Here is a 17,385-nt window from a genome sequence, read left to right on the forward strand (position 1 = left end):
TCAGCCTACCTCTTTGGTGTCCCAAACCTCTGCTCCATCATTGTACAGAACTACAAGTTTCTGGTTGCCTTTTCCAGGAGCAAAGCGGATCTTCCTTACACAATTCCTATGAGTAGGAATTCCCCTGGGACACAGAAACAGATACAAAATATCAGCATTAAATATTCTATATAACATCCCCATTCATTTTCCTAGGGGTTTAAACCACTTGAGCAGAATATGTTGAAACCTTCACAATTATTCATATAAACGTACCTTATAGTGCATTTAATCCTCATAATCTGGTAGTGACCCAAAACGTAGCAAGTAACCCAATTAATGAGGGCCGGCTACAAAAATGGTGTCTAATGGCACTACCTATAAGTGACTGTTATGGTGCTAATTGTACCTACATATGAGTTGGCCACTCATTTCTTCTCACTTTAGTTGAAATAATCTTTATTGTCAGAAAGGAAGACAAGAGACATTATATCTAATACATCATGCGCCTAGTTCAGATAAACATATATTTATATTCATTGTTACAGTCTCAGGACCTCTTATGTTCGATAACGTTTTATAATTCCATATATCTGTCTCAAACAACATGAAAAAGAGTTGGAGGATGAAATAACCTCTCAGCAATTTGTATATCCATCTGGCTTTCCCAATGTATCTCCATCATTACTGAAATCTCTAATAGTTCATAGAGTCCTAGGAAAAGCTCCCACCCACTGACAGTCCTCTACACTTTAAAGGGACATCCAACTGCTGGGGACAACTACCTTAGAATGGTCACTGTTCACTAGGCTTTTGCGTTCCCTCCAGTTGTTGCAGCTTTCTTTAAAGTCATGTTGCTGTTTTAACCCCTGAAATTTGGTCTAATGGTGAAGCTCTGCCGCCATCTTGGAGCTCAAGTATTCTCACAGCCTGTGACATAAGCTGCACACTTACAGATCAGTAATATTGCCATCTTTTTACAGCTGTATAATGTGCTTCGGGTTTGGGTGCATGCTACAAAGCAGGAGCTGTACATTTTTGCTGTGGCTGCACTGCTATATATTATTGCTGAGTGCTTTTTTAATTATATTTTGTGAAACTGTAAAATTGTGCAAAAAATGCAAAAATTATGTATCATGCACACTAACTCCAAGCAAACGATACAGCTGTAAAGAAGTGGCCAATATCACTGATCTGTGAGTGTGCACGGCTTCTGTTACAGGCTGTGAGAATACCTGAGCTCCAAGATGGCAGCCCTAGTACAAAGAGGCGGAGCTCCAGTATCTGGCACCTTTAAGCTATTTAAACAGGAGAAATTATTTGTAAAGAGCTGCAGGAAAAAGGATAAAATGCAACAACATAGTGAGTAGTTACTGTGCGTTTGTAGTTCTGCTCAGCAGTTTAATGTTCCTTTAAAGGGACATTGAACTGTCAAATTCTTCACCACTTTAATGTGCTCCTGATGATCCATTTGACATTTTTTTATTTTGTATAAACAGTGAATAATCAAGGTTATGTTTTATATATTCCTCAACAAAATCTCTCAAAATTATGTTTTTCTGGTTTATTGTGCTTAAGAATTATGTTTTTTTATATCCAGCACCCCTACTCTTAAAGGGACATTCATTAGAGAATGTAATTGTAGCACTAATCTGCACTGCATCTATGTGTTTAACTCATGCATGGGGCTAAACATATTTAACTCACATGACCCTGCTTTTCACCGGCTTTGTCCAGCTCACCAGTAGCAGTGCTTGAGACTCTAAATGGGACTTTAACTATGTGTTTAATGCCTTTGTACAAAAATGCAGCATCAAAAGTTTAAAATAAGTGTGCGCGCCGCTGCATTTTTTTTTGCAATAGAAAATCCCTTTAACAATTATGAGATTGGATCACTGAATTAAATGGTTAGTGGGTTTATGCTAATACTTACGTATTACAGGTAGAATCAGTTTACCTTGAGACACGGGCTTTTAAATCCCAGAAGTTTAAATTGCCATCAACATCTCCCAGGACTAAGATGTCCCCCTTCCATGCAATGCAGGAAATGCTGCTCATACTGCTCTGTTAATGATAAAAAAAATAGAATTGTTATCCTTGCTCATACTAAAATACAACAAATATTATGCAAAGGCACCATTTTGCCCTTAATATATCCTTATATTCAAATATTAAAGGACCAGTCAACACAGTAGATTTGCATAATCAACAAATGCAAGATAACAAAACAATGCAATAGCACTTAGTCTGAACTTCAAATGAGTAGTAGAATTTTTTTTCTGATAATTTTAAGTTATGTCTATTTCCACTCCCCCTATACCATGTGACAGTCATCAGCCAATCACAAATGCATACACGTACCATGTGACAGCCATCAGCCAATAACAAATGTATGCTTATTCTGTGAGTTCTTGCACATGCTCAGTAGGAGCTGGTGACTCAAAAAGTTAAAATATAAAAACACTGTGCACATTTTGTTAATGGAAGTAAATTGGAAAGTTATTTAAAATTGTATGCTCTGTCTGAAAAATGAAAGTTTAATTTTGATTTGAGTGTCCCTTTAAGAGACAGTACTTCACATGTAGCGGCACAGTGTCTGCCCAAGTGAAAGCATTTATCATTAACCGCAAATACTGCAGTGATTATACTGTCACGCTGCCATAAATGTGACAGTAACTACAGCAGAGAAGTGGATTGACGAGGCAGTTAAAAAGAGATTATCTACAGGAACACTCTCAGCAATAACTACAAGAGCGTGAGAGAACAAGAACAAAATATATAAAGTCAACATTCCCCAAACCATCAACTCGAAGAAATGATGCATTACCAAAAACAAATACCTAACTACAGCATTTAATCAGATATGAAGAAAAGATACACAGAACAACAGAATAGCACAAAGAAATATGGTGTTACTGGTTACTAAATAAAACAAAGATGTTAAACTAAATCAGAATATACAAAGACACAGGAGAAAGACTGGATACATATTTATCTATAAATTCCAAAGTAGTCATCGTCCTCATTGTTTCTATAATGATATTAGGCCATAAGCACAAAATTAAAAGTCTATAAAATAATGATTTATAAATAATGCTATGAACAAAAAAGAAGACACATCAACCAACTGGACACAATTGCACAAAATGTATAAAAGGTCCAGTACAGCTGATCCCCAAGTCAATACGAGCGCCTCTGAGAAATACTACGAGATAAAGCTAAACAGCAGATAACCATTGTCACAGGCTTCGAGTAACTACAGCGGCGAAAAACTAAACCCAACAAATGAATTCATCCTCTCTGATGTAGTGAGCCCTGCTGCTAAGTTTACAGCTATCCTTACCCTATCCTCATACTACAGCCTATTAAAATACAGGTAGCAGAGGAGAAACTAGCCAGGAAATGTAAACTGATGTAAGTTTTTGTACAAATATAACTGTATAAATAGGAAAACGTGCATGAAATTTAGACCATTTTTTACTATCATACACAATTCACATGTTGTGAGTGCCCAGTGCACCAATATTCAAACACCACACATTATCACGGAGTCTGCAGTGGTTTGTATGACACTAATTAAAGGGACATTGTACACTAGATTGTTCTTTGCATAAATGTTTCGTAGATGATCCATTTATATAGACCATCTGGTAGTGTTCTTGTAACAATGTATAGTTTTGCTTATTTTAATATGGAAAATTGTATATACTGTCCCTTTAAGTATCCACTGACACAATACACCCCCCCCCGCCCCCGTCAGCTTGCTGAGCAGTCATGCTGTGTGAATCCAGAACCTTGTGTGTATGCCGCTAAAACAGTAATAACTTTTACCTAGATGCATTTTTGGTAATGGAAATATATTGCAAAAATGCTCCTATTTAAAATTGGTATGTTCCCATGTACATTGCATTTTTGACCTTTCTATCCCTTTAACAGGTTAAATAGTTAAAGGGATATGAAAATACCAAAAAAATGTTTAGTGATTTAGACAGAACATACAATTTTAAAAAGTTTTAAAATTTGCTTTGTTCCCATGAAATTCTTTTATGAAGAGATACTAAGGTAAATGCCTGGAGCACTAAATGGCAGGAAATAGTGCAGTAATATACAGGGAGTGCAGAATTATTAGGCAAGTTGTATTTTTGAGGATTAATTTTATTATTGAACAACAACCATGTTCTCAATTAACCCAAAAAACTCATTAATATCAAAGCTGAATAGTTTTGGAAGTAGTTTTTAGTTTGTTTTTAGTTATAGCTATTTTAGGGGGATATCTGTGTGTGCAGGTGACTATTACTGTGCATAATTATTAGGCAACTTAACAAAAAACAAATATATACCCATTTCAATTATTTATTTTTACCAGTGAAACCAATATAACATCTCAACATTCACAAATATACATTTCTGACATTCAAAAACAAAACAAAAGCAAATCAGTGACCAATATAGCCACCTTTCTTTGCAAGGACACTCAAAAGCCTGCCATCCATGGATTCTGTCAGTGTTTTGATCTGTACACCATCAACATTGCGTGCAGCAGCAACCACAGCCTCCCAGACACTGTTCAGAGAGGTGTACTGTTTTCCCTCCTTGTAAATCTCACATTTGATGATGGACCACAGGTTCTCAATGGGGTTCAGATCAGGTGAACAAGGAGGCCATGTCATTAGATTTTCTTCTTTTATACCCTTTCTTGCCAGCCATGCTGTGGAGTACTTGGACGCGTGTGATGGAGCATTGTCCTGCATGAAAATCATGTTTTTCTTGAAGGATGCAGACTTCTTCCTGTACCACTGCTTGAAGAAGGTGTCTTCCAGAAACTGGCAGTAGGACTGGGAGTTGAGCTTGACTCCATCCTCAACCCGAAAAGGCCCCACAAGCTCATCTTTGATGATACCAGCCAAACCAGTACTCCACCTCCACCTTGCTGGCGTCTGAGTCGGACTGGAGCTCTCTGCCCTTTACCAATCCAGCCACGGGCCCATCCATCTGGCCCATCAAGACTCACTCTCATTTCATCAGTCCATAAAACCTTAGAAAAATCAGTCTTGAGATATTTCTTGGCCCAGTCTTGACGTTTCAGCTTGTGTGTCTTGTTCAGTGGTGGTCGTCTTTCAGCCTTTCTTACCTTGGCCATGTCTCTGAGTATTGCACACCTTGTGCTTTTGGGCACTCCAGTAATGTTGCAGCTCTGAAATATGGCCAAACTGGTGGCAAGTGGCATCTTGGCAGCTGCACGCTTGACTTTTCTCAGTTCATGGGCAGTTATTTTGCGCCTTGGTTTTTCCACACGCTTCTTGCGACCCTGTTGACTATTTTGAATGAAACGATTGATTGTTCGATGATCATGCTTCAGAAGCTTTGCAATTTTAAGAGTGCTGCATCCCTCTGCAAGATATCTCACTATTTTTGACTTTTCTGAGCCTGTCAAGTCCTTCTTTTGACCCATTTTGCCAAAGGAAAGGAAGTTGCCTAATAATTATGCACACCTGATATAGGGTGTTGATGTCATTAGACCACACCCCTTCTCATTACAGAGATGCACATCACCTAATATGCTTAATTGGTAGCAGGCTTTCGAGCCTATACAGCTTGGAGTAAGACAACATGCATAAAGAGGATGATGTGGTCAAAATACTCATTTGCCTAATAATTCTGCACACAGTGTAGTGTTCTTGCAAATGGATAATATTCTTGCAAAACTGTTGCCATATAGTGTTTCAGACACGTGCCTGCTTTTAAACAAAAAATACCAATAGAATAAAAGGAAATTTGATAATAGAAGTAAAATGAGAAAGTTTTATAAAATTGCATGCTGTATCTGAATCATGAAAGAAAAATGCTGGGTTTCATATCCATTAAAACAACGTGACGTTATCAAGAACAGGTTTTAAACATTACAAAAGTGTATTTGTTTGTTATTACAGGCTGTCTACATTGTCCCTGGCAGGTTAACATTTGGCTTCATTTTTCCAGCCAATCAACAGCCAGCACCTGCTCTGTTCACACTGAATAGTCATTGACAAAGGACCAACATCAGTTACATAAAGGATTTTGTAGTTTGACAATATATGCGATTACTCGTTTCATTTGTTTAACAGAAAACAAATAGTCACTGAAATAGGACTTCAAATAAAGTTAAAATGGAAGAAGCAAAAAAAAAAAGAAGAGAAATGATCTAATCATGGCTGCTGCAATTCTAGAACCTAGGTTACACTGCAGGTATGTGAAGGAGAGTTGCTGCACGTGTGCAAACAGGTCAGCAAGGGAATGCAGTGAAAGACAGATTTAAACATGGCAGCACTCATGACAAGAGGGAGGCGGGGAATAACCACAATACTGTGCCTATAAAATAAACAGTGTCCCTTTAAACAGAGGTGGGAGAAAGGCTTAGCAGTGAAGGGGTTAATAAATTAAAGGCTTTATCAGAAAAGCCATAAACTTCCAATCACAATTTTCAGGGAACGCCAAGCATTAATAATTTGATCCTCAGTGAGGTCATATGTGAAAGTGACACCAGCACCTAATGCACACGTGTAGAGGTTGAACAGGGACTTGAAAATTAATATTTGACTCTCATGTCTTTAGCACCTAACATAGCAAACATTAATAAATCATTAAACATTGTACCTTCAAGGTTTAAAACAATACACATGCAATACACATGTATGGGTGTGTAAATATGTGACAGTGTACGCCTTACCATGATCCTTACAGTAACCCTTTTTTGAACACCTGCAGTAGATTGCAAGGGAACAATATGCATCTTAATAAATAGTTTAAGACCTGCTTCTGCCTGGAGGTTTTCCTGCTGCGACTGTACAACATACAAAGCTCATTACATGAAATTTTGCAAAGCACATTTTTGGCTCAGATCAGAGCGGTCACATAAAAATCATGACAACAGTTTATGGCAGTTTTGACAAACAAAAACAAAAAAAAGCGCTATAGCAGCTGGCAACATTCAACAAACTTGATTTGTTCTGTTGCTATGTGACACTATAGCCTGCAGGCTTGTGATGAGATAATGTGCAGATGCGCAACTGTGACAATAAAAAAAGGCAAACTCACATCTGGAGGGATTCTTGCGCTGTCTTTGACAGAGTTGCCCTCCACGGTGAGATGATGAACTTGCCCATCCGTATCAGTGAACACAAAATGCTCCCGTGCTGTGATATTCTGAGTCAGCTCCGATTTGCTTTCTGCTTCCTGTAACAGACTAACACAACAAGTAAACACAGACGGCTCCGCAAATAAAGCACTGCTCTCATGCTGATGTTTTATTTTAGAAATTTACATCCAAACAGATTATTGACCGTAAATTAAATGGACACTAAACCCAATTTTTTTTCTTTCAAGATTCAGATAGAGCATGCAATTTTAAGCAACTTTCTAATTTACTCCTATTATCAATTTTTCTTGGTTCTCTTGCTATTTTTATTTGAAAAAGCAGGAATGTAAGCTTAGGAGCCGGCCCCTTTTTGCTTCAGCACCCTGGATAGCGCTTGCTGATTGGTGGGTACATTTAGCCACCAATCAGCAAGTGCAACCCAGTTGTTGAACCAAAAATGGGCCGGCTTCTTAGCTTAGATTCCTGATTTTTTAAATAAAGATAGCAAGAAAGCAAAGAAAAAAATTAGGAGTAAATTAGAAATTTCCTTAAAATTACTGCTCTATCCGAATCATGAAAGAACAAATCTGAGCTTAGTATAACTTTAAAAAAAAAAATATATATATATATGCTTACCTGAAAAATGTATTTCTTTCGGATATGGTGAGTCCAGGGCTTGAGTAATTACTGTTGGGAATATTACTCCTGGCCAGCAGGAGGAGGCAAAGAGCACCACAGTTAAACTGCTAAGTATCACTGCCCTACCCACAACCCCTAGTCATTCGACCAAAGTGAAATGGAGAAAAAAAAGAGTAACACAAGGTTTAGAGGTGCCTGAGATTATAGTCAAAAGAAAGAAATTTATCAGGTAAGCATACATTTTATTTTTCTTTCCTAAGATATGGTGAGTCCACGGCTTGAGTAATTACTGTTGGGAACCAATACCCAAGCTAGAGGACACAGATAAATAGGGAGGGACAAGACAGGCAGTCCTAAACAGAAGGCACCACCGCTTGAAAAACCTTTCTCCCAAAAGAAGCCTCAGCCGAGGCAAAAGTATCAAATTTGTAAAAAGTATGTAGAGAAGACCAAGTTGCAGCCTTGTAAATTTGTTCCACAGAAGCTTCATTTTTAAAAGCCCAAGAAGAGGAAACAGCTCTTGTGGAATGAGCCGTAATTCTCTCCGGAGGCTGCTGTCCAGCAGTCTCATAAGCCAAATGAATTATACTTTGTAACCAAAAAGAAAGAGTAGTAACAGTAGCTTTCTGACCTTTACGTTTCCCAGAAAAATAGACAAAGAGGGCAGAGGACTGGCGAAAATCCTTAGTCGCCTGTAAGTAGAATTTAAGAGCACGTACAACATCCAAATTGTGTAACAAACGTTCCTTGGAAGAAGGATTAGGACACAAAGAGGGAACAACAATTTCCTGATTGATATTTCTATTAGAAACAACCTTAGGAAGAAAACCTAACTTAGTACGAAGAACGGCCTTATCGGCATGAAAAATAAGATAAGGGGAATCACACTGCAGAGCTGAGAGTTCCGAGACTCTTTGAGCAGAAGAGATAGCAACAAGAAACAAAACCTTCCAAGATAACAACTTAATGTCTACGGAATGCAATGTTTAAACTGAGCCAGTTTTAAAACTTTAAGAACAAGGTTAAGGCTCCAAGGAGGAGCAACAGACTTAAAGGCATTCTTGATTTTGACCAAGGCCTGACAAAAAGATTGCACATCTGGCAAATCCGCCAAACGTTTATGTAGTAAAACTGATAAAGCAGAAATCTGCCCTTCAGGGTACTGACTGACAATCCCCTTTCCGGGACTTCCTGAAGAAAACATAAAATTCTAGGAATTCTAATTCTACTCCAAGAGTAGCCCTTGGATTCACACCAATAAAGATATTTACGCCATATCGTCTGGTAAATCATTCTAGTAACAAGCTTGCAAGCCTGAATCATGGTCTCAATGACCGACTCAGAAAAACCACGCTTGGACAGAATTATGCGTTCAACCTCTAAGCAGTCAGCTTCAGAGAAATGAGATTTGGATGAAGGAAGGGACTCTGAATCAGGAGGTCCTTCCTCAGAGGTAGTTTCCAAGGTGGGAGAGATGACATCTCCACTAGGTCTGCAAAACAGATCCTGCGAGGACAGGCTATTAGAATCACCAACGCCCTCTCCTGTTTGATACGAGCAATGACTCATGGAAGGAGAGCAAATAGAGGAAACAGGTATGCCAACCTGAAAACCCAAGGAACCGCCAGAGCATCTATCAGAACGACCTGTGGATTTCTTGACCTTGAAATGTACCTTGGAAGCTTGGCAATCTGATGGGACGCCATCAGATCTAACTCTGGCACCCCCTATTTGAGGACTAAGCTGGAAAACCCCTCCGGATGGAGTTCCCACTCCCCGGGATGAAAAGTCTGTCTGCTCTGAAAATCCACTTCCCAGTTGTCTACTCCTGGAATGTGGATGGCAGATAGACAGCAATTGTGGGTCTCTGCTCACTGAAGAATCCAAGTAACCTCTTTCATGGGTAAGGAACTCTGAGTTCCTTCCTGGTGATTGATGTAAGCCACAGAGGTTATGTTGTCTGACTGGAACCTGATAAACTGGGCTGAGGACAACTGAGGCCAAGCCAATAGAGCATTGTAAATTCCCCTCAACTCCAAGATGTTGATGGGAAGAGCAGACTCCCCCCCCCCCCCCCCGAGTCCAAAGGCCCTGAGCTTTTAACGAGTTCCAGACTGCTCCCCAGCTCAGCAGGCTGGCGTCCGTGGTCACGATCACCCAGGAAGGTCTCCGAAAGCATGTGCCCTGAGACAGATATTCCTGAGAAATCCATCATGGGAGAGAATCCCTTGACGACTGATCTAACTCTATTCTCTGAGATGGATCCGCATGGTCGCCATTCCATTGTCTGAGCAAGGACAACTGGAGAGCTCTCAAATTGAATCGAGCAAAAGGAATGATGTCTATGGAAGCCACCATCAGACCGATTACCTCCATACACTGAGCCACTGAAGCCTGAAGAGAGAGGCAAGAGGAAATGATTTTGTTTTTCCTGACCTCGGTCAGAAAAATCTTCATCAATAGAGAATCTATTATGGTCCCTAAGAACAGTACTCTTGTAGCAGGGGAAAGGGAGCTTTTTTCCAGATTCACATTCCATCCGTGGGAACGAAGAAAAGACAACAATATCTCTGTGTGAGATTTTGCTTGTTGAAAAGATGGCCCCTAAACCAGTATGTCATCCAGGTAGGGTGCCACAGCAATTCCAATAGAACGGATCACTGTCAAAAGAGCCCCCAGAACCTTTGAAAAAATTCTGGGAGCTGTGGCTAGACCAAATGGAAGGGCCACAAACTGGAAATGTTTGTCCAGAAAGGCAAATCTCAGGAATCTGTGATGGTCCCTGTGAATAGGAACATAAAGATATGCATCCTTTAAGTCTATGGTTGTCATGAACTGACCCTCCTGTACAAAAGGAAGAATGGAGCGTATAGTCTCCATCTTGAAGGATGGAACTTTGAGAAACTTGTTTAGACACTTCAAGTCTAGAATGGGACGGAAAGTTCCCTCTTTTTTGGGAACCCAAATAGGTTGGAGTAGAACCCGAGACCCTGTCCCTGCACTGGAACTATCACTCCCAGGGAGAAAAGATGTTGTATACATTTCAAGAACGCCTTTCTCTTTATCTGGTCTGCAGATAATTTTGAGAGAAGGAATCTGCGTCTGGGAGGAAAAGTCTTGAATTCCAATTTGTAACCCTGGGATACTATGTCCACAGTTCAGGGATCTGGGACATCTCATATCCAGGCTTGAGAGAACTGAGGAAGTGTGCCCCCCACCTGATCCGATCCCGGATTGGGGGCAACCATTCATGCTGATTTGGAATCAGTTGCGGGTTTCTTTGATTGTTTTCCCTTGTTCCAAGACTGATTGGGTTTCCAAGAAGACTTGGATTGTTCCTACTTGGAAAAAGAAGGGGAACGCTTTCCTCTGAAGTTACGAAAGGAACCAAAATTACTCTGATGTCCTTTAGGCCTATTCTTCTTATCTTAAGGTAGAAAAGACCCTTTTCCACCTGTAATATCAGAGATAATTTCTGCCAAACCGGGCCAAAACAAGGTTTTGCCCTTGTAAGGAATCGCCAGAAGCTTGACTTTAGAGGAAACGTCCGCAGACCAGGATTTCAACCATAACGCCCTGTGGGCTAGGACAGCGAAACTAGAAGTTTTAGCTCCTAGCCCAATAACCTGTAAAATGGCATCTGCAATAAAGGAATTAGCCAATTTAAGAGCTTTAATCCTATCCTGAATTTCATCCAAGGAAGGCTCTATTTGAAGAGAATCAGACAAGGCGTTGAACCAATAAGATGCCACACTAGTCACAGTGGCAATACACACCGCAGGTTACTATTGGAGACCTTGATGAACATAAATCTTTTTCAAATAAGTCTCCAGCTTCTTGTCTATCGGATTCTTAAAAGAGCAGCTATCCTCAATAGTAAAAGTGGTTCTCTTAGCCAGAGAGGAAATAGCCCCTTCAACTTTGGGTACAGTATGCCAAGGGTCTTTAATGGAGTCCTCGACAGGAAACATTTTCTTAAAAATGGGAGATGGGGAAAAAGACATCCCTGGTTTTTCCCATTCCTGTCAGATAATCTCTCTAGCACAGTCCGGCACAGGAAAAACCTTTGAGGTGGAAGGTTAATCAAAGAAACTATTAAGTTCACTAGATTTCTTAGGAGTGACAACGACAGGGGTATCAAAGTCATCTAAAGTAGCTAAAACCTCCTTTAACAATACACAAAGGTGTTCAAGCTTAAATCTGAAGAATACAATCTCAGTCTCAGAAGAAGGAATTATACTGTCCGAATCTGAGATTTCACCCTCAGAAAGTCCTAAATGTATCTTCCTCATCAGACTTATGAGAAAGGGCAACTTGGGAAGCAGAACTGAGGACAGGCACCTTACTTTCTAAATTTCTAGATTTCCTCTTGCGTTTTCCCTGTAATCTGGGAATGGCAGCTAATGCCGAAGATACTGCTGACGATACCTGGGCAGCAATTTCTGCTTTTAAATAAACTCCACTAGGAGTTATAGAGGAACCGCAGTGCACTGCATATGATGCCATTGCCATGCCAGATGCCGGAGGTATTATTTTAACAGCATCCTCCTGAGAGACATTAGGCTCAAAAATTTTACTTTTATTTTGCAAGGTTTTCTTGACACATGAAGAACACAATTGCATAGGAGCTGCAATTTGTGCATCTAAACATAATAAGCATGAATATATGAGCGTAGGCTCTTGCTCCATATCAGACAATTCAAAGATTTTAATATTCAATTAAAATAAGCTAAGGAAAAAATACACTTTAAATGTTGTCCCAAATTAGGATCGATCCCCAGCTAAAATTATGTGAGAAAAGTTAAGAAAAAACATTTAATACACATCAAATAAACTTCTAAAATACCCCTCAGGCAACCCCTTATGAAGTAAAGCTGGTCATGTGACCGCAACTGCCAAGCTCAAATTACTGCTGCTACACAGAGAGGCAATAAAAATAGCTTCCTGGTTACACTGAGTACCAGAAATAACCGTTTTTTCAAACCGGACAATTTAAAATGTTGCATCGTTTTATTTTAAAGCAAAGGGGAAATGAATAAGCTGCTGAAATAGAAAATTCAGCCTTACTTTCAGTTTAAACTTGAATTGTTTTATCAAGTAAATATGTGTCAGAAAATAAAGCCTAATAAAAACATTTTACCCTTTCTTTTTAAAAGAGTTTAAATGTTAGCCTCATGCTACAGTGACTGCTTCATGCCCCAGTGTAACCCATACAACAGGATTATCTATGTCCCAATAAAAAAGCAGTGTCTTTTAATTTGTTAAGTGCATGGTCTCCCCAATTGGAAGAAAAAGCATTTACCTGCTCCGCTGTCCGGCATGTAGACAGTTACAAGGTATGAAAAGACACAGTTCTTCACAGAGACCTTTGAAAAAGAAAGAACAGAGTAGCCAACTCTGGCTTTCTAAACTAGGGAAGCAATTGTTAGGAAAACACAGTAAGTACCTCTTTACAAGTTCCTAACTGCTTTAAAGTCACCACTACCCGACTGCAAGGAATGACGTGGAATACGGCTATACCCCAAAACTTGTTGGTAGATTAAATCAAAAAATTTCTTCAGACACCTAAACTTCACCTCCTCAATGAACCGAAGGCAAAGAGAATGACTGGGGGTTGTGAGTAGGGGAGTGATACTTAGCAGTTTAACTGTGGTGCTCTTTGCCTCCTTCTGCTGGCCATGAGTAATATTCCCAACAGTAATTACTCAAGCCATGGACTCACCATATCTTAGGAAAGAAAAAACTTTTAATTATCTTTTGGGTTCATCAATAGTTATAGACTCTCTACCCTGTCAATATAATGCATCACCCTTGGAGGGTAAATGTCTGCAGCTCTATAAAGAGCTAAAACATACTTGTGATGTGGAATATTTATTACATTTCTGTATCAATAGTTATCGCCATGTTGCACAGGCAGCAGATGTCTCACCTGATGACAGAAGACTCTACGCTGTTTAGCTCTGTGTCTGAAGAGACAGTCTGGCGTGCCATTGCCTCTCGTGCTGCCATCTGCTTTTTTCTGAGACTCTTAAGGTTGTGAGATGGGGACCACTCCTGGGAGTTACAGACAGACAGACTGTCATTCAAAAGTCAGAGAGCAGCAAATGTCAGAAGACAAGTAACTCTTTCACATATAATTTCTAGGACAAACTAACCTGTTTTTAAAGGGATATTTTGGCATAATAATAATAAAATATATTAACACGTTTTAGTAATGCACTAGAATGTCGCTTTAACACATATGTTATGTATTTGAAACAAAAGAAGACACTATCCTTTTCTTAAAAAATCAGAACAATAAATACAATTTACACAACTGAACACATCAGCTTGGAGGATATATATGAATAAGAATAAAAAGAGCACATACAGTGGATATAAAAAGTCTACACACCCCTGTTAAAATGTCAGGTTTCTGTGATGTAAAAAAATTTGACAAAGATAAATCATTTCTGAACTTTTTACACATTTAATGTGACCAATAAACTGTACAACTCAATTGAAAAACAAACTGAAATCTTTAAGGTGGAGGGAAGTAAACAAAAAAAAACTAAAATAATGTGGTTGCATAAGTGTGCACACCCTCTTATAACTGGGGATGTAGCTGTGTTCAGAATTAAGCAATCACATTCAAAATCATGTTAAATAGGAGTCAGTACACACCTGTCATCATTTAAAGTGCCTCTGATTAACCCCAAATAAAGTTCAGCTGTTCTAGTAGGTCTTTCCTGACATTTTGTTAGTCGCATCCTACAGCAAAAGCCATGGTCCGCAGAGAGATTCCAAAGCATCAGAGGGATCTCATTGTTAAAAGGTATCAGTCAGGAGAAGGGTACAAAAGAATTTCCAAGGCATTAGATATACCATGGAACACAGTGAAGACAGTCATCATCAAGTGGAGAACATATGGTCTGGGAGACTACCAAGAGGCCTGCAGCAACATTAAAGAAGCTGCAGGAATATCTGGCAAGTACTGGCTGTGTAGTACATTTAACAACAATCTCCCGTATTCTTCATATGTCTGGGCTATGGGGTAGAGTGGCAAGACGAAAGCTTTTTCTTACAAAGAAAAACATCCAAGCCCAGCTAAATTGAGCAAAAACACATCTGAAGTCTCCCAAAAGCATGTGAGAAAAGGTGTTATGGTCTGATGAAACCAAGGTTGAACTTTTTGGCCATAATTCCAAAAGATATGTTTGGCACAAAAACAACACGGCATATCACCAAAAGAACACCATACCCACAGTGAAGCATGGTGGTGACAGCATCATGCATTGGGACTGTTTTTCTTCTACTGGAACTGGGGCCTTATTCAAGGTAGAGGGGATTATGAACAGTTCCAAATACCAGTCAATATTGGCACAAAACCTTCAGGCTTCTGCTAGAAAGCTGAACATGAAGAGGAACTTCATCTTTCAGCATGACAACGACCCAAAGCATACATCCAAATCAACAAAGGAATGGCTTCACTAGGAGAAGATTAAAGTTTTGGAATGGCCCAGCCAGAGCCCAGACCCGATTCCAATCAAAAATCTTTTATTTTTATTTCCCTTTACCTAAAAGATTTCAGTTTGTTTTTCAATTTAGTTTCATAGTTTATAGGTCACATTAAAGGTGTAAAAAGTTCTGAAATGATTTATCTTTGTCTCATTTTTTTACATCACAGAAACCTGACATTTTAACAGGGGTGTGTAGACTTTCTATATCCACTATACGTAAAAGGGAAAATAAACACAGGGTAATTACAAAACATTTCTGTTGTGTTGCTATCGAATAACTGATTCTAAACATCTTGTTTGCTGCAACAGTTTTTCAAAAGTCAAACCCTACCCATAACTTGGTCTGAAAATAACAAGGCTAGCAAAAGTAATAATATTAATTACATGAAAATGGGGTAAAATAAATAATGGAAGTATGCTGCAAAATGGTTTCACTGTGCATAACTAAAAGTTTGAAATAAAAATCTCACAGTGTTTAATTTCTTTTTAAATCATATGCTGTTCCCTTACCAGGGCTGTCACTGAAGGGAAGCTTCTAGGCATTTCTCGCAGCAAGGTGCATGTCCTGATATCCCATAATTCCAGGGGTTTGTCTTTAAACGCCACAGCCAAGTACTGTCTGTAACAACCAAAGAAACATGTCAGGTCTCTTAAAGCAGCTACAGTTATCAGGGTGTGAACCAGATGCTAGAATTTGTGCACTGAGACTTTCTGCCTACTGACGTTACAGCTTCCCAGTACGTGTTGCCGGCATGCTAGACAATTCTGTTCTTACATACAACATGGTCTTATTCTTATCTCTACTCTTTCTTCAAACCCAAAACGCCTCTTCTCCACTTGTAACATCCTTCTCCGCCCACCCCACCTCCTATCCCCACTTGTCTCTCAGCTCAAGATTTTGCCAAACACTTCACCAACAAAATAGATTTCATCTAAACTAAATCATCTCCCAACACACTACCAGCTTTTTTGCTCCTGCTACTGAGGAAGAAGTTTCTGCCCTTATATTCTCCTCTCACATCCTACCTGTCCCCTTGATCCCATCCCCTCACAATTACTGCCCTCCCTCTCTCCTACTCTTACTCCTATACTCAAACATTTTTATTCTCTCCCTCATTCCTTAAACATGCACTAATTACACCAATACTCAAAAAAAATCTTCTCTTGATCCATCATCCCCATCCAACTACTGCCATATTTTTGTACTCCCCCTTGCTTCAAAACTTCTGGAAAGGCTCGTAAATACACTTTTATCACATTTCCCCACATTAACCTCCCTCCTTGATGCAATGCAATCTGGATTTTGCCCACACCACTCCACAGAAACTGCAATCATTAAGGTTACTAATGACCTAATTACAGCAAAATCTAAATGCCACTTTACTTTGTTAATCCTTCTTGATATGTCTGCAGCCTTTGGCACGGTTGACCATACTCTCTTGCTCCAAACCCTCCAATCTTTCGGCATCTGTGACACAGCTCTCTTGTGGCTCTCCTCCTGTCTGTCTAACCGAACCTTTAGTGTTACCTTTTTTGGCACATCCTCTGACCCTTTAACACTTTCTGTTGGGGTACCACAAGATGCTTTCCTTGGTCCCCTTCTCTTCTCAATTTATACATCATCCTTAGGTTCCTTAATACAGTCCCCTGTGTTTCAATACCATTTGTATGCTGATGATACCCAAATCTACATCTCTCTGCACAAGACCTATCCCCTTCCTTACTAACTCGTGTCACTTGTTGCCGGCATGCTAGACAATTCTGTTCTTACATACAATGTCTTTCTAATATTTTGTCCTGGATGTCCTCTCACTACCTTAAGCTAAATCTTTCAAAAACTGAGCTCATTATTTCCCCCCCTTCTTCCAAAATCCCTACCCCCCCAACTTTCTCTAACTGTTAATAATAACAACATCATTACCCCAACCCTGCATGACCGATGTCTTGGGGTCACACTTGACTCTGATCTCTCTTTCACTCCCCACATCCAGTCTTTGACCAATTCTTGCCGCCTCCAAATTAAAAACATCTCCAAAATTTGCCACTGCCTCACACAAGACACAACTAAACTTTAATCCACTCTCTAATCATTTCCCGCCTTGACGATTGCAACTCCAACCTCTCCAGCCTCCCTAGCTGCCGCCTATCTCCCTT

General features: G+C 39.5%; 1 protein-coding gene across 1 annotated transcript in view; it reads right to left on the reverse strand.

Annotated features, from left to right (window-relative positions):
- Positions 1-17,385, reverse strand: part of WDR11 (WD repeat domain 11) — a 163,372-nt gene that overhangs the window by 37,141 nt on the left and 108,846 nt on the right. Inside the window, exons 14-18 of the mRNA XM_053692652.1 lie at positions 15,742-15,850; positions 13,662-13,786; positions 7,054-7,201; positions 1,937-2,043; positions 10-124 (exon numbers count right to left, since the gene is read on the reverse strand). Coding sequence (XP_053548627.1) covers positions 10-124; positions 1,937-2,043; positions 7,054-7,201; positions 13,662-13,786; positions 15,742-15,850 — 604 coding nt within the window. The remainder of the gene's footprint in view (positions 1-9; positions 125-1,936; positions 2,044-7,053; positions 7,202-13,661; positions 13,787-15,741; positions 15,851-17,385) is intronic.

Source organism: Bombina bombina, chromosome 9, assembly GCF_027579735.1.
Source record: "Bombina bombina isolate aBomBom1 chromosome 9, aBomBom1.pri, whole genome shotgun sequence".
NCBI classification, from domain to species: Eukaryota; Metazoa; Chordata; class Amphibia; order Anura; family Bombinatoridae; genus Bombina; species Bombina bombina.